Source organism: Natator depressus, chromosome 4, assembly GCF_965152275.1.
Source record: "Natator depressus isolate rNatDep1 chromosome 4, rNatDep2.hap1, whole genome shotgun sequence".
In the NCBI taxonomy this organism is placed as follows: domain Eukaryota; kingdom Metazoa; phylum Chordata; order Testudines; family Cheloniidae; genus Natator; species Natator depressus.
The window spans coordinates 130,925,429-130,948,454 of NC_134237.1; the positions used below are offsets into that span (position 1 = coordinate 130,925,429).

General features: G+C 40.7%; 1 protein-coding gene across 2 annotated transcripts in view; it reads right to left on the reverse strand.

Annotated features, from left to right (window-relative positions):
- The window catches only part of CTNNA2 (catenin alpha 2), a 775,311-nt gene that overhangs the window by 132,619 nt on the left and 619,666 nt on the right, over window positions 1-23,026 (reverse strand). For both annotated transcript variants that reach the window (XM_074951902.1, XM_074951903.1), the window contains exon 10: window positions 18,732-18,884. In XM_074951902.1, coding sequence (XP_074808003.1) covers window positions 18,732-18,884 — 153 coding nt within the window. The remainder of the gene's footprint in view (window positions 1-18,731; window positions 18,885-23,026) is intronic.

Genomic DNA, 23,026 nt, shown 5'->3' on the forward strand with positions numbered 1-23,026 from the left:
GGGGATCCCACAACAGCCAAAGTGACCATTTGGGCAGCTATGGCCTCATTCTAGGCGGGGTGGGTGTGCCTATGCAAATGATATCGGCCCCTGAAGTTCTTTTCCACAACTTGCCACACCTCACCACCAGATGTCAGGGTGGAGCTCATCCTGACTCTGCTTACACACATAATACTGAGCCTCTCACACTCCCTCTCCAGAACTCTCCTGTTAGCACCCTCTCTTTGACTGTCGAGTTTGCCTAGCAAGTGATTTTTTTTTATACCAAGTCTTCCCTGCTTAGCTCAGCTCACCTCTGCCCCACCAGGGAGTGATTAATCACTCAGACTTCAAAGAGCTGGGTTGATCAAAGGTCAAAGGGCCAGAGCTTCAGGGACATTAGCAAGGCTCTGACTAAAGCTACAAGGGCTTACTCCGGCTCTCCAGCCTAGCTACGCAAACTGTTTGTTCTCTGTGTGCAAACACTCAAACATACAACTCACCAATTCCAGCTACCTCCACGTACAGAGTCTGCAGCTGGAGTTACTGCCTCTGAAACTTTCCTGTTAGTTGCCTCTCTTCTTGGCTAGACTTCAATTTTTCACACCAAATAATAATCACCATCATTTGGTATCATTTCCAGTTCTTCTTACTCATTTCCCATTATTCTCACCTATAAGAACATTTTTATATATTAATATTCTTTTCAAACTTCACTTTTCATTAAAAAAGATCTTCATTTTCTGTCTGATGGTGCGTTAAAGCAAATGTTCTTTTGCATTTAAAACATCCACATACTGCTTTTCACCCATGCACAGAAACACTGTTTTAGAACCATTACATAAGACTGCAGTTTGTAGCAATTTGCTTCCTTGTTCATAATCTCTGAACAGTATACAGTGCCCTTATTGAATCATAACAGCAGACATATACTGTTCCACATTTCTGGTTTGTCTGTGAACAAAAAGGATTCTTGTTCTTCAATACATTTGAGGAAAAAATAAACAATAATTGACACACTTAATTTGAGGGAACAGTCTGGAAAACAGTAATCTCAAAAAAGACTACGAACATGAGCATAGCGAGAAATTACACATGTTCTCTAACTTGATATGACAGCAAAAATGGTCAAAAATGTAGATATGTTCCCATGAAAAAGGCAGAAAATAGACTTGGTCTCAGGTAACAGTTTCAGTTTTAGTCAGGGCACTATGACAGGGAACTTGGGGAGGATTTTACCTTCCTGAAAGCAGGAGTGCTGGAACAATTTGTATAGTGGGGATGTTGAGAGCCACTGAACCAAACTGTAAACCCTGTAAATGATGGGATCCACTTCAAGCCAGGGGTTGTGGCAGCATCTCCAGCACCCCTAGTTCCGGCACCTATGCCTGAAGGTCCTTGAACATCTGTGAGGATCAAATGGGCATTTCCCACATGATAGATAAATTTCTTGTGATTGCACCAAATATAGGTGTAGTCCAACGTCCATTGGGCTTCAATACCAGCCCTGGGAACTACAAGTTGTGGACTACAAAATGCGGAATGTTGGGAGAACTTCCTGGGTCCTGCCAGGGTGTACCCTCTGCCTCCACAGCAGGAGGTCTCAGCACTGACTGAGCTGGGAGCATGTAGCAGGCAAGCAGAGACCAGGCTGCAGGACTGCAATCCTGTTCTTTGTTCTTTAAGGAATAAAGCCTTATTCCTGGTGGTTTGTCTGAGTGGGTCTGGCCTGAAGTGAACACACACTGACACACAATGCAGAGCACACAAAGGAGCCTCAGGCCCAGTTTCCCAAAGTTGTGTAAAAAGTCACAAGGCACGCTTCCCTTATCTTGAACAATCTCATACGGGGCCAGGCTACACAGGCATTGCGGGAACCTTTGTCCTACTTGGCATCTGTAGTTAGTGCTTTAAAACATGATCTATTTTAAAGGCACTCTGTGGCTTGCAGATTACTTTTTCTAAACTTCTAAAGTCTTAGAACCACTTCAGGATCAGCAAAACACAATTTTATTTAGAGTTTTATAACCACTCTACCATAACACTATAACTAAGGTTGAGAGGGCACTTTCATTCCAAATCTCTGTTCTCAGTACTTATAACTTTCTCAAACAGCTGCCCTTGGGCTGAAATTTCTCATGCTTGGTCTAAGCCCATAGGTGACACTTTTTTGGAACTTAGAAGAAAATCCATTGAAGTTCTTTTTTAAGTTATCTGAGCAAGCAAAATGGTGATTTTTCACACTAAGAAATTAATTGAGACCCTTTTTTTGGTGCTGCAGTATTTGATATCTCACAAAAGGGCTTCATACCGAAACCAGATACTGTGCTGTACGTAATCCTAAATAAGCAATGGGTGTTTTGCTTCTCTGAAGAAATGTAGTTTCAAACTATGGTTGTGAAATAAATTTGGGAAACTTTTTGATGGGAGTATGCACAGTCCTGTACATTACCTTATTTAACATTTTCAAGTTCTTTGTTTAGCGTAAATGTAGTGCTCTGCATAGAGGTCTTTAGGAATACAGCATAGACAGCAGCAGTCACAAGTTTCCACACAATGACTCTCGCTAATAATGCTCAACTCCGAGAGTGGAAAAATCACATCTAGGGGGTGATAGGATATGTCTGTCTCCACATCCATTCAGTGCCAGACTTCTCTCTCAGCTTAAGTATGCAAGGGTGCTGATTAGGGCCCAATCAATCCTCCATACACTGAAGGAGGATTTTTGCCATTGAATTAAATGGAAGCAGGATCATGCTCATAGTGTCAAATATTCACCCTGTGCACAAATCTAGAAGTTAAAAGTCAAATTTCCCATCTTAATTCACTTTTTAGCAGCTAATGGAGCTCTCAAGTTTGTTGGACATTACAATTTCAATGTCTTTGGGTCTGATGATTCTTCTGGGTTCACTTAGGATCTCCTGGTTGCCATGACAGCTACAGGTCTGTGTCTCCTACCTGCAACACAGTGCTTACAGGTGGGCACAGAGTAGACGAACTAAAGCTTTTTAAAATGCATGTGTTCAGACCCAGATATAATAAAGTTGAAGTAATCTAGTCTGGTGGGTCCTGACTGTTTGTACACAATCACCATCAGCTAAGACGTGATACTCTCAGATGGAATAAGGTATTTTTTGCAACCACATCTATTTGAGGCTCCAGTAATAATGAGGAGTCCAAAACAACTCAAATCAATCTAATGATCCATAGTCAGACTCCCTTGGTAAAGGGTGACTTGATGGTGATTACTAGATTCTTAATGTTTTGTTCTTCCCACACATATCACCTCTGTCCTGCTTGTGTTCAGCCCCTGGACGAAAATTAGCAGGCTAAAGCTGATTTTGGCCAGACATCGGGACAAGTGGGAGGATAATACTATTTGCATCTGAAGTGAAAGCACTATAGAATTGGTTTTCTTTTGTCAGTGTATTAGTGCCATTTGAGACCAGGACATCTCACAGTTCCCCTGAATGGTCTATATAGCTATTAAAAGGATGGGGAGAGAATCAGGACTTGTCGGACTCCACGAGTGAGTATTCTGGAGGTGGAGGAGATCTTTGGGAGCATTCTAAAAGAAAGGGTTTGTTTATTAAAATGCATTCTGCATGAAGATACTACAGAAGTTTACAAGAAGTGGAAGATTGGACAAATGACCAGGGAAGAGTATAAAAATATTGCTCGGGGATGCAGGAGTGAAATCAGGAAGGCCAAATCACACCTGGAGTTGCAGCTAGCAAGAGATGTTAAGAGTAACAAGAAGGGTTTCTTCAGGTATGTTAGCAACAAGAAGAAAGTCAAGGAAACTGTGGGCCCCTTACTGAATGAGGGAGGCAACCTAGTGACAGAGGATGTGGAAAAAGCTAATGTACTCAATGCTTTTTTTGCCTCTGTCTTCACGAACAAGGTCAGCTCTCAGACTACTGCACTGGGCAGCACAGCATGGGGAGGAGGTGACCAGCCCTCTGTGGAGAAAGAAGTGGTTCGGGACTATTTAGAAAAGCTGAACGAGCACAAGTCCATGGGGCCGGATGAGCTGCATCCAAGAGTGCTAAAGGAGTTGGCGGATGTGATTGCAGAGCCATTGGCCATTATCTTTGAAAACTCATGGCGATCGGGGGAAGTCCCAGACGACTGGAAAAAGGCTAATGTAGTGCCCATCTTTAAAAAAGGGAAGGAGGAGGATCCTGGGAACTACAGGCCAGTCAGCCTCACCTCAGTACCTGGAAAAATCATGGAGCATGTCCTCAAGGAATCCATTCTGAAGCGCTTAGAGGAGAGGAAAGTGATCAGGAACAGTCAGCATGGATTCACCAAGGGCAAGTCATGCCTGACTAATCTAATTACCTTCTATGATGAGATAACTTGCTCTGTGCATGAGAGGAAAGTGGTGGACGTGTTGTTCCTTGACTTTAGCAAAGCTTTTGACAAGGTCTCCCACAGTATACTTGCCAGCAAGTTAAAGAAGTATGGGGTGGATGAATGGACTATAAGGTGGATAGAAAGTTGGCTAGATTGTCGGGCTCAACGGGTAGCGATCAATGGCTCCATGTCTAGTTGGCAGCCGGTATCAAGTGGAGTGCCCCAAGGGTCGGTCCTGGGGCCGGTTTTGTTCAATATGTTCATAAATGATCTGGAGGATGGTGTGGATTGCACCCTCAGCAAGTTTGCAGATGACACTAAACTGGGAGGAGAGGTAGATACGCTGGAGGGTAGGGAAAGGATACAGAGGGACCTAGACAAATTAGAGGATTGGGCCAAAAGAAATCTGATGAGGTTCAACAAGGACAAGTGCAGAGTTCTGCCCTTAGGATGGAAGAATCCCATGCACCGCTACAGACTAGGGACTGAATGGCTAGGCAGCAGTTCTGCAGAAAAGGACCTAGGGGTTACAGTGGATGAGAAGCTGGATATGAGTCAACAGTGTGCCCTTGTTGCCAAGAAGGCCAATGGCATTTTGGGATGTATACATAGGGGCACTGCCAGCAGATTGAGGGACGTGATCGTTCCCCTCTATTCGACATTGGTGAGGCCTCATCTGGAGTACTGTCTCCAGTTTTGGGCCCCCCACTACAGGAAGGATGTGGAAAAATTGGAAAGAGTCCAGCGGAGGGCAACAAAAATGATTAGGGGACTGGAACACATGACTTATGAGGAGAGGCTGAGGGAACTAGGATTGTTTAGTCTGCAGAAGAGAAGAATGAGGGGGATTTGATAGCTGCTTTCAACTACCTGAAAGTGGGTTCCAAAGAGGATGGCTCTAGACTGTTCTCAGTGGTAGCTGATGGCAGAACAAGGAATAATGGTCTCAAGTTGCAGTGGGGGAGGTTTAGGTTGGATATTAGGAAAAACTTTTTCACTAGGAGGGTGGTGAAACCCTGGAATGCATTACCTAGGGAGGTGGTGGAATCTCCTTCCTTAGATATTTTTAAGGTCAGGCTTGACAAAGCCCTGGCTGGGATGATTTAGTTGGGGATGGGTCCTGCTTTGAGCAGGGGGTTGGATTAGATGACCTCCTGAAGTCCCTTCCAACCCTGATATTCTATGATTCTATGAAGACCACTACTACATTATAGCTGGAGTAGAACATGGCAGCCTGTTTGCTTAGTGGATTTCATTGGAGATAGTACATTACAATGGTGCTCCAAATGCTACACTGACTTCTTTTTCACTTCTAGGTGCAGACAGTGATCTACATTTGTAAAGCCCTATACGGTTTGGATCCAACACAGTTTGAAAGTTGGGTGGGAAGCTGGGACTGAAACTGGACTGAGATCAGCTCATTTCATAGAATCATAGAATCATAGAACATCAGGGTTGGAAGGGACCCCAGAAGGTCATCTAGTCCAACCCCCTGCTCGAAGCAGGACCAATTCCCAGTTAAATCATCCCAGCCAGGGCTTTGTCAAGCCTGACCTTAAAAACCTCTAAGGAAGGAGATTCTACCACCTCCCTAGGTAACGCATTCCAGTGTTTCACCACCCTCTTAGTGAAAAAGTTTTTCCTAATATCCAATCTAAACCTCCCCCATTGCAACTTGAGACCATTACTCCTCGTTCTGTCATCTGCTACCATTGAGAACAGTCTAGAGCCATCCTCTTTGGAACCCCCTTTCAGGTAGTTGAAAGCAGCTATCAAATCCCCCCTCATTCTTCTCTTCTGCAGACTAAACAATCCCAGCTCCCTCAGCCTCTCCTCATAAGTCATGTGCTCTAGACCCCTAATCATTTTTGTTGCCCTTCGCTGGACTCTCTCCAATTTATCCACATCCTTCTTGTAGTGTGGGGCCCAAAACTGGACACAGTACTCCAGATGAGGCCTCACCAGTGTCGAATAGAGGGGAACGATCACGTCCCTCGATCTGCTCGCTATGCCCCTACTTATACATCCCAAAATGCCATTGGCCTTCTTGGCAACAAGGGCACACTGTTGACTCATATCCAGCTTCTCGTCCACTGTCACCCCTAGGTCCTTTTCTGCAGAACTGCTGCCTAGCCATTCGGTCCCTAGTCTGTAGCGGTGCATTGGATTCTTCCATCCTAAGTGCAGGACCCTGCACTTATCCTTATTGAACCTCATCAGATTTCTTTTGGCCCAATCCTCCAATTTGTCTAGGTCCTTCTGTATCCTATCCCTCCCCTCCAGCGTATCTACCACTCCTCCCAGTTTAGTATCATCCGCAAATTTGCTGAGAGTGCAATCCACACCATCCTCCAGATCATTTATGAAGATATTGAAGAAAACCGGCCCCAGGACCGACCCCTGGGGCACACCACTTGACACCGCCTGCCAACTAGACATGGAGCCATTGATCACTATTTCACGAAAGCCTACAGACAGCCATCAGATGGTAACAACTTTCAGTTACTAATGACCTGCATTGTTATTGAAAGCAACAAACTATATTTCACTGTAAACTCCTAAGCTATCCAATCCCTCTATAACTTACTGATTTAATTACCCATTTAAATACCCAAGCACAGATATTTGTGCAATCATTCATACAGCTGCTAGTGATCCTAACTTATGAGGTGTACAGGTAGGTTAGACATGGCAATCTTTTAATCTGGGAGCCCTTCCTGGCCATCATGCATCAAGCATATATAGTATTGCTGAAGCTTTTGCTGCTACAATCATCTACCTTAATTTTTGAACTTGTCATCTGCACAGCAGTTTATAATGCTAATGACATAACACAACTCAAATAAGGACATTGCAGATTTAGAAGTACATCCTGGGAGGGATAAATTATGGGTGTGATAATCAGTTGCAACTAGAAGAATAGCAGCTGAGTGTTTGTAGGGCAGTGGCCTTGGTGGTCTGGATAAACTTGACATTGCTTCTTGTAAAAAGCTGAACAGGATTAGGTCTTCAGTGGCTGTCCTGACCATTATTTGATTTCTAGGCTTGTGGTTAATCTGGGGTAGGAAATGCTAATCTTAATGATTTTAGATAAGTGTTTAATTTCTGTGTTGGACATCTGTCCTGGTGGCTTATATTCATAATGCTCTGTATTTTTATGAAGGAATATCTTCTCAGTCAAGTAGTACAAAAATAAATAAGTGCATTATTAGCCTGAAGTCATACTGTCCTAAATTGTGGTCTTGTCAGATTCCATAGTCTGATCAGTACTTTAAGGGAAGACCTCCGAGGCATGGGGAATTCTGTCCCTTATATTTTTGCCGTCTTGTTTTCCTGTAAGTCCTCCAGTTCCCTCCAACATCCTTATTGCCTTCCCTCCTCCAACTTTGAACCTTTTGCCATACCACTCTATGCATGAAATGTCTTTCTACACAATGAATGGAAAGTTTACTTCTTCCTTTCTTCCAAAAAGCTTCCAAAATATTTATTCCATTAAACATTCCAGTTATATTGACCATACGTCACTCAGCCTTTGTGCTGTATTGTATAGAACCATTCAGTGTTTGTCTCATCTCTTACCTGTCTATGCCTTTACGCAGCAAACCTAATTTATCATCTTTAATTTTATCCCTTTGCTCCTAGTTATAGCCCCTTGCTTCTATCCTAAATCATATGCGTTAAGACAGAGTGATGTTCCACATTTGACTCAACTTAACCACATGAAGATCTGAAATACACAACTGGAAAGATATTTCAAATTGCCCATCAATTGAAAAATAGTAGTGTTACTAAATTTCAATAGAAAACCAGCCAAAAATAAGTTGTACAGAAATGAAAAGGTAAACTAGCTTCCCGGGCAGCTTTAAACAAATCCAACTGTAAAGCTGAAAACACACTGAAAACTGCCCCCTTTTAAAGAAACACAAGCAACATCTGCAGCTGTGGTTAGAGTGTGTCATCATAGACACAAATGACAGAATTATTTTTCAATGCAGCCTTCATTTCAGCTCTTGCATGGGGCAGTAGATGAGTAAGTGAGACTCTCTAGAACATTCTACCTTTGAAGAACTACAATAGCAGCAAAGTCATTTTCCCTGTCTTCAGAAAGGATGTATCTCCCTTAGATGTCCACAGCTGGAGATTAGAAAATTGGCAAAGTGTCTGTATTAAGCAACACATTGAAAATAGTCGTATGAAATGAAGAGACCAAGAGAAACAAATGGAAGGAGGCAAGTGCTGGACACTTTGAAAATATAAGCGTTAAAGTCACAATATTACAGCAAGTAAGCGGTGGCACTCAGAATAGTCAAGCTCTGGTTGCAGCTTTCGTGCAAACCCTGCTGGACTTTCCCACATCCAGTTTGTCAGCCAGCATGGGGCAGGGTTTCTACAATTATTCCACCCAGCTACTTCAGCTGCTATGGAGCCACATTAACGGCTGCCTTTCCTCCTTCCCCACTGTCACTGGTCCCTGCTGCCAGGCTGACAAACTGGGAAGAAGAGCCAGTGGGGGAGGAAGAAGTTATGGACAGTGATGTGATAGTGTAACACTGACAGACCCCGGTCGCCGGGATCAAACCTGGGGCCTCTGGAGCTTAGTGCATGAGTCTCTGCTGCATGAGCCAAAAGCCATGTGGCCCTTAGCTGAGGCTGTAGCAGACTCATTAATCTCTAAGTGGTCTCAGTGCCACTGGCTGGGACAGAGCGCCACACCCAGGAGGTGTGTGGGTTACGGTAGTAAAAACAGACGTGGGTAAACTAACCTAAACTAAACTTTTTGACGAAATGTATCAGGAGACAGAAACACCATCCCACACACTCCCCCTTGCCAATAGCTCAGGGCACTCACCTAGGAAGTAGAAGCCTCAGGTCCAGGTCCTACTCTGCCTGATTCAGAGCAGACACCCATTGGCTATTCTGGGGTGTCTCTCTTGTGTTTTTTCACAAAAGATTCAGCTTCACTCCACATCAAAATAAAAACAAATTCCAAAACCTAATTTTTTTTGCAAAGCAGAAATGGTGCTTCCAGGCAGCCCTACCTGTGGGTAGATCAGAGGAGAAGACTCGTAAGTGCAACTTCTGAAGGGATAGAAACTTGCCATCCTCTCTCATCCCAACTTTATTTCCACCCGCTGATCTTTCCTTCTGTACCGTTCAGATACCACCTTGGCTCTGTGAATGAGCAGAAATCACTTCCTGCCATGTTGCCAAGAAGCTAGCTAATAGTATGGTCAACCAGAGTGCTTGCAGTAACTGTACCTCTGGTAAAAATGTAATCATTTGGCTGAATGGTGAAGAGACTTTCATTCTTCCTACATGGCATAAAGGAAACACAGTAAAAAAAAAAAAAGAATGCACCTGTCACTAAAGACAGGCAAATGATAGGGTTGACAGTACTGATTTCTGCCTACCAGGGCAGGCAGGGAGTTGGGAATTTTTCACCATGTCATCACACAAGTGTGTCTCTCTTTCTTTCTCACTCACACACATGTTGACAGCTTAAGAGCAACCCCTAATGAGTTTTCCTTCTTCTCTGACCTATTAAAGGGTAATTAGGGAAGACTCGGCTGTAAGAGTTTCTATTCACATTGTTAACATGACAGTTAATAAAAGACTGACAAGATTACAGGGGCCTACTTCTAAGTGAAATGACATCTAGGCTTCACATGACCCTTGTCCATAGGAAGGCTCACACATACAGCCTCTCTGAAGTGCTTTCTGCTGTAGAAATCCTAAGAGTTAGGTGCCTGCCAGCTACCCTATTGTATGGAATTTCAGTGTAATGAAGTTACAAATTCAATCCCTGATTAAGGCACAATTGTCATTAATTCAGTGATACATAAAAATCAATTATTTAAAATGGTGCTATGAGCTCCTGATTGAGGTATTAAGGTCTAAATGACCCAGGTTGCTATATTATAGGAGTGTACCAGCTAGCGCGCAAGTAAAAGGATTGCAGAACTGGAGCTGGTTGGGAGCTTTTCGACAAAATGTTTTCTCGGCAAAAGAAGCTGATTTGTTGAAATGAAACTTTTGACAGAAACAGAAACATTACATTGGGAAGGTTTCTCAGGTCAGGATGGAATGACAGGGAGAGTGCCTCTATAGCCCTTTTGCTAAGGCATTTATCTGGGATGTGGCAGACTGAGGATCATGTTCCTGTTTTGAATCAGAAACTTTTCAGAAAAGGTTTCAGAGGGGTAGCCCTGTTAGTCTGTTTCAGCAAAAACAATGAGTAGTCCTTGTGGCACCTTAGAGACTAACACATTTATTTGGGCATAAGCTTTTGTGGACCCACAAAAGCTTATGCCCAAATAAATGTGTTAGTCTCTAAGGTGCCACAAGGACTCCTCGTTGTTTTTTTCAAAAAAGGCTAGTTTTCATTCTGAGGCAGAATGAAACAAATGCAGAAACCTTGACATTTATCACAAAATGGAATTCCTACTTTCTAGCCAGCCACTTCTGTGGCCTCAGTCTCATGTACTGTCTGAACAACATGAAACAGAGGTGTCATACAACTGAAAAATACTTCTCTTTAGCCAAGCAGATGTTATGCATTACCAAGTTCAAGCACGAGTTTACTCAGTGATTAAAAAGGAAGTAATTGGACTTCAACACCTTTCTTATATAGAAAATGACGGACATGGTTAAAAACTAATTATCTTGAAAAAAGCAGCAGCTTACTAAAAATATTGGGAGCTTACTGAGGAAAACATCTTCTGTGAGGCATGTAAAAGAAAATAAAACAATCTGATGAAAATTGCTCTTCATGATATAGCGTATATCATTCATAGAATGAAAGAGACTATTCTCGGTGATTATACTATGGGGAAAGAGTGGGTTACATTATATTTTTATTTGTAGAAAAAACTGCAGAAATAAATATATTCACTTAAAAAAAAAAGGAAAAAACCCACAAACAGCACATAACAAACCAGTTTAGTTACTTAAAGGTATATAGCTACAGGCAGGACCAGCACTGGCTTTATAATTTGTGAGGCCCTAAGTAATAGTGAAACTCGTGCTCATTGATGGAGGAAATTTTGCAGAAATCTCACACCTTTTCCACTCCTGTTTCCATTTGGGGGGCTATTACTGATGACCAGTAATCCCTTCTGGTCCCACTCTTAGTTACCAAATCTATGTGGGGTCCCAAATAATTGCTTGTATTACTTGTTCTCTTGGAGATGTACAATTGGCCTATACCACCCCTGATTTTTCTGGAAGGCAAATTTGAATCTTATCGCCTTGCGAATAAAGGAAAAGGAGGAAGAGGATAAAATAAAACCGGAGCCTAAGAAAATACAGATAGTTTCACATATGTTCAAGTGCCCATAAGTTAGTGGTTTGTTTATTTTTAGGGTAGTATTTTGGATGCAAAGCGAAAAATTCATAGGGATATATTTACTGAGCAAGCACAGGGGAGATATAAATTCCAACTCTTTGAGCCATCCTGGATGACAGAGCTTCACAGAAGCCTTGCCAATGAAGGATGCTGTGGAATGGGCAAAAACAGTACACCTAAGAATGTCCTGGCCATGCTCTCCAACCCCCCAACTCCCATGCCCCTTGGGCCAGGACTCCACACTTTTACTCCAGTGGTGGCTCACCACAGAGAGAAGACTGCATCCATTTTCTGCAGCCATAACCTGCCCTTGGCACTTTCCAGCCCACGGGGTCTCTGCCAGGATCTATGTTGGCAGAAGTCAATGGACTCTCACATGAATATGGTCTCTAACACTCAAACATTTATTATTTTATCACTTCTATCGATAAGGTATCTTCCCCTGGGGTGTTCAAGAAGCTGAAGGGGTCACAAAATGTCAGTTGCTTCCCCTACCTCTTTTTCTGGCCCCCCTGCAGCAATTTGGTTTTCAGTGAGGTTGGCCATACAGGTTGAAGGGGAAATTTCTGGGGATCCCCAGATATTAAAAGCTAGCAATGGGCTACCAGTCCAATGTGAACAGCAGGAGCTGAATATAAAGTCTCATAGCTTTTTCACACATTCCAAGGCCAGAAGAGACCATTGTGATCATCATCTGACCTCTTGTACTCCACAGGCCAAAAACTTCCCCAAAATATTTCCTAGAGAATATCTTTTAGAAAAACATCCAAAATGGTCAGTGAGGAAGAATCCCTTCAAAAGTGGCCCCCAATGATTAATTACTTTTACGGTTAAGAAATTATGCCTTATTTTAACAGTGAGTGTTAAAAGAACCAGTTCAGAGGAGGGTTCTGGGTTCATATGCTACTCGTGGAATGTCTTTTTCCCCAAAAGCCCCTCTATCTATGCTCCTAGCTCTCTCAGCTTCAGAACAATCAACATCTTGTATACTCCCGAGGGAGAGATGATAGACTTACTTAGCCTGGCTGCAGTGGTCAGTCAGAAGAAATAACTCTGCAGACTATTAGAGCTTTTCACACTCACTTCATACTGATAATTACAACAAATTAGCCTCGCTGAAGTTTAACACATTTCTATATATTATTTTTGCTGATGTTTAATAAGGATTGAGAGCATCTGCTGCTAACACAAGGAGGAAAGGTCTGAGATGGAAAGCTGAATTAAAATGAATCAGTTGAACAGAGAAAGCAGTGGACATAAAGCTTTAGTTTTAAAAATAATCTCTCAATTTGCAGGTCTTGAATTAAAGCAACCATGACCTTCCAAATGCTGATTTATGAGAATCAATTATGAATATCCTTAGTGTATAAATCCTTATCTATTCTAGGTCAAATGTCAGGGAAAACAAAAATATAAAAAACAAATCATATCAGTATATAAGGAGGAAAACCCAGACAGGTATTTATTTTTTATGAAGGTAGCTGAGATACAAAAGCTCTGAAAGAATATTGACACCTTCTCTTCATTACTTCAGGGTGGGGGGAGGAGGGGAAAGTCCTAGGTACTCAGATAACACGGGCACAATATGAATAGAACAGAACATTTTGCAGACGGTCAGGCTTTGTAAAGTATGTTACGTGGGAATATTCCTTGTTCAGTAATTAACGTTTCAGAAATAAACTTAAACTTGTTAATCTGGATTTACACTGCTTTAAGTGAGTGCCCAGTGTGATCCTTGTGAATTCATAAAGTTCCAATCAAAGCATAAAGAATGCATATATTTGTATTTTTCCTTCATAAAGCTTATTAGTAGTTTGTGACACCGAGTTAATGGGCCAGATTTCTGCTGCCGTAAATTGGCATCACTCCATTGATTTCAGAGGATTTTTGCTATTTTACACCAGCTGAAACCTTGCTCCATGATTCAATCCCAAGAGCTGGCTGCATATGTAAATGATCTTTCTAAAATGTTACACGCCGGGTGAGGTAATATCTTTTATTGGACTAACTTCTGTTGGTTTCAGAGTAACAGCCGTCTTAGTCTGTATTCACAAAAAGAAAAGGAGTACTTGTGGCACCTTAGAGACTAACGAATTTATTTGAGCATAAGCTTTCGTGAGCTACAGCTCACTTCATCGGATGCATACTGTGGAAAATACACAACTTCTGTTGGTGAAAGACGAACTCTAGAGCTATCCAGAGCTCTTCTTTGGGTCTGGGGAAGAGCGCTCTGTAAGCTTCAACGCTCGTCTCGCTTACCAACAGAAGTTGGTCCAATAAAAGATACTACCTCACCCACCTTGTCTCTCTAATATCCTGGGACTGACCAGGCTACAACATGACTTCATATGACAATGAAAGATATCTTTCTAATGATGTATGTCAACTCCTAGAAGTTCCAGTCCATCCTTTCATTTATTCAGAATGTCTGAAGTATATTTCAGAGAGAGGTTTACATAACACAAACAATGTAGGACTAGATTCTGGTTCAGTTATGCTAGCGTAAATCAAGACTAATAACTCCATTGACTTAAGAGATGTCTAGTATCTAGCTGGCATGGTAAAGAAGTTATTGAACAGATGTGACTGCCCAATTTGTTCCTAGTATACTACCAATGCTTTTTCTTCCTCTTTCCAGTTTTCAGATGTTTCCATGTCATACAATACCGTAAGATCAATTTGAATTGTGCAGCAACAAATGAGATATCTCATAGGAAATGAAGGGCAGTGCTCATAGTATCTTCACAAGGAGAGAAAGACTAAGTAAGACACTTACACTTCCATGACACTGTGGAGGAAAAAACTTTTCAGAATGACAACTTGATGGTCAGGAGTTAATAAAGGCTCCTGTAAGCCTAACAGACAAAGAGACTATAAAACAGAAATAGAAATGTTGTTCTTTGGTCCCATCTGCTGCAAATTACTGTCCAACCATGTGATGCTATTGATTTGCTTGCACTATATCAAATTTTAATCACCATAAACCATAGACTAATACAGGCCAGCCCCCAACAAGTGCTTCTAGTAGATGACTTTGATTATTTTGGACACCCCTGGCCTTTAAGTTTATATGGGAGGAAACTGATAGATCCATGTAGGGCTTCATAAAATCCTTCTTTAAATTAATTCATATTCATGCAAAGTGGGTAGGACACTGTCTTTTGGAAGGACTGTGTTTTAGTGGGAAGCGATGCAGCACAACATTTAAAACAGCTAAAAATAAAAGTGCTACACATGGTGAGATTAACAATTGTTGAAAGAAAATTTAAGGACAGAACAATGTAACTGATTCTGGTTCACTGGTCTTTGAATGGAAAGTTTAAGTCAATTTAACCCTTTGGGCTCAGAATTTCTTGAGGCTCATGGTACGAGCAGAACCTTTTGACCCCCAACATCTAAGGACTTAATACCATTTGCAATGAATAGGTCACAGATGTGAACCTACTATGCATTCCTTTTGTGATGCAGAAGACATTTTTCACATCTATTATAAGCCCCATCTAACATTTTCTATTGTGTCCTCAGTGGAAATCCTTTTAGGTCAAAAAAACTGACACCATTCAGATACAGCACAGCATCACCATTCTTGATCTTTTTGGCAACGTCCTTGATTTTTCCGTTGAAAAATGTTCCAGCCCATACTCACTGAAGCAATGTTCCTCATCAAGATGCTAAAATAAAAGTACAGAGACCCTCTTTCCATTAAAAACACTGAGAATTACATCGTCTGAAACTTTATTTCCTTTTCACAAAGACTCGCTGTGTCCTCCATCAGATCAATGACAAGATTGTTGCACCCACTCCATTAATTTATTTATCCTCTCCAAATGACAATAGCTATGGACAAACTACCATAGTGCAATGTAGTGAAGAGTTTGTGACATTTTGATTATGGGTCAGTTGCCCTTTCAATTATGCCATTTTTCATTCTTCAGAATTTTATAACATGACTCTCTGAACAACAGGTTCCAGCTTTGGTACTGTATGCACATTATAAATCCAGCTGCAATTCTCCCTCATACTCCAGCCTCATAATGAGCTCAGCTGTTGTTTTCCAGAGCAGCAGCCTTTTCCTTCCCCGTGCCCCTCCAAAATATCTGTTTATATAGTCAGTTTTGTTGTTGATGTTGTTTTAAAATAGAGTTTACTATTTAGGTAACAATATAAGGATGGCCATAGTGGGTCAGAACAATCTAGCCCAGTATCCTGTCTTCCAACAGTGGCCAATGCCAGATGCTTCAAAGGGAATGAACACTAGACTAGGGAACACTAACATGGTCTACACAGGTCAGTTAGTGTGCAAAACATTGGTGTGCTTTAGAATTCACCTTCCTCTGGTGCACATTGCTGCACTGTGTAGACAAGGCTTTAGGCACTTGGGAGTCTACATCCCACTGACTTTTCATAAGACTTAGGCTGCTAAGTGTCTAAGTCACTTCTGAAAATGGGATTTAATCTTCCAAGGGCCAATGTCTCAAAGGTATTTAGGTGCCTAAAGATGCAAATGCATGCCTCATGCGGTTTTCAGAAGTATCTACACAGGTTGGCGCTTAACTCCCATGAAACGAAAACACGTTCTGCAAAACAGTTTAGAAAAACATACAAAGTGTTGAAGTACGGCATACATTTTGGAAACTTGGCAAGTATTTTCCCTTGATTAGTGTTATTTCATGTTAGATTTTGGGAATCCCACATTTTAGCAGAATATTAATTTCTAATTAGGTAAAGCTATTTATAGTTAGTAAAATGATCACTCTTAATCCAGGTAAAGAAGGTAGTGGAAAGCATTTTGAATGAGGCACAGTGTTGACCCCACTCCCTCATAAAAGGGAGGTGGGAGGGACAGAAATAGTCAACCAAGGCCTTAATGCAGGATTTTATAGTGCATGTTGCAGAAGATCTTTGAAGAAAGGTAATTTATAGAAGTCCAGTTCTTGCAACATATATCTTAGAAAAGTACTGGAATACACATAAAGTGAATTATCCCTCCCCTTTGGCTAGCCAAACGTCTACAAAAATGTCACATTTACACAAGTACATATTGTTCTGATCCTGCATTCTGCATTATACCCAAAAAGCCCATTAAACTCAGTAGGATGTGCAAGGAATGAAGAATCAGGCTCCAGAGTCACAGACTGAGACTGTAGTAATGCTACTGTGTTTGGATTCCTGGTGCCAAATTCCTCTCTGACATAAGTAGGCACAACTCCAGTGACTTCACTGGAGCAGTGCCTGCCTCCACAAGCGGTGACATTGGCCGTCTGCCTGTGAGAGAATCTTTAGCTCCTTAATCAAGAAAATATAATCTTTAAATCACATTTTGTAAGTGTGATGGGCAGCACTATAATCTATTTTTATTTGCAAAATTAGTGACACAAGCAACCACGAAAACTTGGCTGCTATGACATGCCTTATGCATCTACAAATACAAATGATCAGAAAATTTTAGCTGAATATACTCCTGTATATGGACAGTAAACCATGATTTCAAATTGAGACGTTCTCTTGGAGCATATTTTCCTATGAACCTACACACCTGAGGTTCAGAATTCTACCTACTCTTCAAGAAGGAAGTATCTATAACATGAACTTTTTTTTTACCCTGCTATTTACTATGGTATTCCATCCCATTGTCATCAAGAGTGCAATACAACATAGTAAGCCAGGTTCACAAAAGCGGCATTGTACAAAAAATGAACAGTGTAATATGATCATAGATTCAGAATCATAACACAGTTGTAATGTTTGCAGAATTAAAATGAATGTACCTAGATCCTATTTTCTTTTTCACTGCTACTGCACCAGTCACCAGATAGCAATAATATACATGTTTATCTTAATGCAAAGCACCCAACCCTGCAAGGTGCTGAGTTCCCTCTTCTTGCATTGCAGATGCTGGTACTCAACCCAGTGTAGTAGGCAGCCAGCACTGTCTAGAATCAAGCCCCGAGTTTTTAAACAGTAAGTGTCAGTTCCTGATCTCAGTTAGATGGGTAACTTTAGATTTAAACCAACCAGTATAACTGAGATCAGAATCTGTTCCTGCAGTTTTTAAGAAAAAACATTTTTCAGAATTATAACCCAATAGTCCGTGTCAAATCTGCACTATCCAATTTTAATTAAAATGCATGTACCATGAATTGTTATAAAAGATGTTACTACAAGCTGCATAGTCTTCAAAACAGTGCTAGTAAAGAGGAGTTAATAACCCCATATAATAATATCAAAGACTAAAATCACTAAACAGTATTTCTATGTTCAAGAAAAAAAAATTAAGAGTTCTTAATCTGTCATGGAGAGCAAACTTGGCTAAACAAACATGTTTGACTAGTTAAAAGTTGTTCGATAGGCATCCAGGTTCCTGACCATCATGTTTTGTTTGAATTATATCTCAAAAGAGGCAGTTTCAGGAACAAAATCATTGCAGTACTATACTTGAAACCAGTTACAGTTTGCTAACATTGCAAAGTGTCTATATAGAGAGAAGAAAAACATAGAGAAACCCAGTTTGTGTGTACCTATACAAAACAATATACTTACATACACACTATATGTATATAATATATAATACACACACACACAGGGTGGGGGAGATGGACAGTTTTAGACTATTATCCATTTTATGATGCTTTCACTATTTTAGCTAGACAGTCTAATAATAATCTAGTTTGCTCTCTAAGCAATCAGAGTCAGATACAACACACTGAAGCATCTATTTGGCTTCCTGCCTGGTATAGAAGACAGCCTACTATACTGCACTGCTGGTGAAGTTTAACTGAAATCTGCTTGTTGTTACTCAAGTCACTATTGACAAGACACAGGAAATTCTGCATAACACATGTTCAGCTGGTTTAATCTTACAGTAAAGCACAGGGCTATCCCTGCCTGTCATTTTTACAAATCAGTAGATTTCTAAATAACCATCCCAAGTAAAAACCCCAAATTGCTTAAATCCCACAGGAAAAGCCTCCAACGTTTCAGCTAATTTATCATTTTCCTTGACCCTCACAAGACAATGCACTCCAATGATGCCATCAGCATAACTTACCTCAACTAACTTGTTGGCATGTTCACGGAAAACTTGAGCGTATTCCTTCACTTCTTTCTCGTTACCACTCTTGGCAGCCTCAATAAGAACAAGTAATGGAACATTGGTCTCCAGGAAGGAGTCAGATATATGATCCATAACGGCCTTCCGTAGCTGTGTTAAAAGAAAGTGGAGCAGTAAGTAACTGAAGAGTTATCGATACACATTTCCAGCATATTGATCAGCGAGTTATAGTTGAGTAAATTTGTCATATCTCAATGTTGTACAACGGGGGGTTTTTTGGTAGTATTTATGGATTTGTAGCATTTTTTTTTTATTTGTAGGAATTTCTGGTAGCACTTAAACCTAGATAACTAAAGGCTTGATTCTGCAATCCTTACTCACTCAAGCAATTCCACTGACTTTAATGGGACTACCCAGCTGCACAAGCATTACACACATAAGGGATTGCATGTCTATGGCAGCTGCTAGGTACTCAACACTTTTAAAAGTCAGGTCAGGTCATTTAGGAGCCTAAATGTAGATTTAGGAGGCTAACTTTAGGCAATCATTCTAAAATATTGGCCAGTGTATTTCCAGACCTCATGTGAAATCTGTATTCAGTATTACACTTGGCACATGCATGGTGTCTCGTTTTCATTAGCAGATCTCTAATAGGAACAATCTGAAAACTTTCCCATGCATTTCATAGGCAGGATTAACAAGTGTATAGAAAATGTATTCTTAATGAAAAAATACAAGCCATTAAAGATTGAACACCTGTTCTTCCTTTAAAAAAATACCCATGTTTGAAAAAAAAAATCCCACTACTTTAAGAGTGATGGCACAAACTTGTCCTCTGCCATTCTGCAAAGTACAAATCAATGTCAGACTTTCCTAGTCTCTGTAAAATGCACAAAAATATGATTGAAATATTAAATAATTTTTCCTGGAGATGTCACTGCTCTATGATAGTGTGGATATCAGACATATTTTAGCAGACTTCCTTAAGCTTTTGGGTATAATTGTTATTAAAAATGAAAAATAGCAAACTCAAAGCCACCAGTCTGGAAGCCATCTAGCCTGGAGGTCCAACCAGACATTAGTCTCATTAAGTCATACATCTTGTAGCTAGACTGAAGGTCAATTAAGGTAATCATTCAATTTTGTAAGCCATGCTAGAAAGCTTTAACTAGCTGAGGTCCTTTCAATGCTCAAAATTGCACAGATAATTATTATATTGGGTGCTGCAAGAAAAAAGAGGATTCAAGACCCCTGTGGAGTTCAGCTGCATTGACTGTGTGCGGTTTTTCTTCAAAGGGAAAAGCTAAACCAAAATATTGCTGGTGGTGACCACTCCATCCATTTCTTAGTATGGAAAAGGCAAGTTCCATTAACAAAGCAGAATGGTTTGAAAGGCAGTGTAATATTTCCTTTGTTAAAATGATGACAATTAAAATAACACAATCATGATTAGTAATAGATGAATAAAATGAGATATTATATTGCCCTGCCAAGCTGATTAAAGTGCTTCAATGTAATTACAAAAATAATTCATAAAAAATAAAAACTTGACAGCTATGACCACTACCTATGATGTGGACCAGTCCAGTCTCATTATTTCCTTGTTCTCCCCTGTCTGTCTGCATCCATCTGTTGTCTTTTATTTATATTGTAAGTTCTTTGGGGCAGAGACTGACTTGTTCTCTGCTTGTACAGTGCCTAGCAGAGTGGGGTCCTGGTTCCTGATTGGGGCTCACAGGTATTACAGTAGTAAATAAATAAATACATAATAGAATATTAAAACATTGAAAATTTAATATAAAATAACCCATGAAAGAGCAGGTGATACTGCATAACATCACAAAACCTAAGGTGCATTCATAGAATCATAAAATATTAGGGTTGGAAGAGACCTCAGGAGGTCATCTAGTCCACCCCCCTGCTCAAAGTAGGACCAACACCATCTAAATCATCCCAGCCAGAGCTTTGTCAAGCCAGGCCTTAAAAACGTCTAAGGATGGAGATTCCACCACCTCCCTAGGTAACCAATTCCAGTGCTTCACCACCCTCCCAGTGAAATAGTTTTTCCTAATATCCAACCTAGACCTCCCCCACATTGTGAGGCTGATGAGTCTCCAGTCACTATCAGATTTTTTTAAGGTATTTAGGTGCTTAAAGACGCAGATTGAGGCCTAGTAGGATTTCCAAAAGCAGCTAGGTGCCTAACTCTCATTGATTTAAATGGGGGCATTCACTGTCTTATAGTGATAAGCTAAGATAGACACAACGAGCTTAACAAAGAAAAGATTAGGGTGACTTGATTACAATCTATAAATAGGTATATGGGAACAAATACTCAATAATGGGCTCTTCAGTCTAGCCAGAAAAGGTACAACATGATCCAAGGCTGGAAATTGAAGATAGATAAATTCAGCCAGAAATAAGGTATGAGTAATTAACCATTGGAACAATTTATCAAGGGTTGTGACAGATTCTCCATCACTGATCATTTTAAAAACAAAATTGGAAGGGTTTCTCTTCCCCCTCTCCCTCTTTAAGAGATCTGCTCTAGGAATTATTTTGGGGAAGTTCCCTGGCCTGTGTTATACAGGAGATCAGACTACATGATCACAATGGTCCCTTTTGGCCTTGGAATCTAAGACATGAACAATACAATTTTTACTCTGGCCAATGCAGTATTATATTTCTGACTATGTCATGATGCTCCCCTACCATATAACATTAAAACTGTAAGAATGTCTAAAAATACACCATTGATTTTCATTGGTAGTATCAAGCACCTCTACTCTTAAAACACACATTAGATGTCAATGAAAAAGGAGATCATCAGAAAACTGCAATTTGGACCTTACTATTGTAAATACAGAATTTATTTATATAGTAATGAACACCTAACTTATAATTAGAGCTGGATAATAGGGTCCTGAGTCCAAAGTCACAAAAACTGAACTGTGTTAGCATTCTGCATCATGGCGGATTTGATAAATATAAATTTAGTAAATCCTCATTTAGCTTATGTGCTATTATTCATAGCTGTCAGTGAATCATTCATAGATGTCAGTAGCATATTTCTGAACCCTTATGTAGAAAGGCATTGTAGTTTCTTTATAAATTGATTACCTGAATTTTTGGATGCCCTTGCATGGAAGTTGAAAGGTACAGATAACAGTTTTTATATATGCAGGAAACCACAAGTTTAACTATCCATCAGCACAGGCTATAAGGAATGACTTGACAAAATCATTTGTTAAATGTGACAGAGTATGAACATAAGGCATTCTTCCAATAGCTTAAACAGGTGCATGACAAGGTAATATTAATGGCACAAGACAAGACATTTAAAGGTATTAGCTCAGCACTACCAGTCTATTGTATTCAATTAGGGCTATTTATCAATGTGAATAATTGCTGGAAAAGCTAATCTTGTATCTTCCTCTAGGTACTACAGCAAAGTCCAGCCAAAGTGATGATTTATGAATGAAGAGTATTTAAAGTTTTGTATGGATGCCATTCTTTCAAAGGGAAATGCAAAAGACTTGTATTTAAATGGGCATATAAAAAGTGATAGCATAAGGAAAGATTAATCTATAGGAAATTACTTAACAAAAGATAGACAGCTCCTCTGATCTTGTGAACATCTACAGATGAACTACTTTCCTCTCCAATTACTAAGAGCTTCCCTGATGCAGATGCAAACACTGTGTGGGTATGTCTATACTACGGAATTAGGTCGATTTTATAGAAGTTGATTTTTAGAAACCGATTTTATACAGTCAATTGTGTACGTCCACACTAAGCACAGGAAGTCGGCGGAGTGTGTCCTCACTACTGTGGCTAGCATTGACTTACAGAGTGGTGCACTGTGGTTCGCTATCCCAGAGTTCACGCAGTCTCCGCTGCCCATTGGAATTCTGGGTTAAGCTCCCAATGCCTGATGGGGCAAAAACATTGTCATGGGTGATTTTGGGTACATGTCGTCAGGTCCCCCTCCCTCCATGAAAGCAATGGCAGATGATCGTTTTGCACCTTTTTTCCTGGTTTATCCGTGCAGACGCCATACCATGGCAAGCATGGAGCCCGCTCAGCTCACCGTCACTGTATGTCTCCTGGGTGCTGCTGGTAGACACGGTACTGCATTGCTATACAGCCGCAGCTCCTTGCCTTTGCGGCACACAGTGCAGTAGGACTGATTGCTGTCGTACGTCTCCTGGGTGCTCCTGGCAGACCTCGGTGAGGTTGATCAGGGGCTCCTGGACAGACCTGGCTATCCTCCTCTTAGAGCACCAAATGGG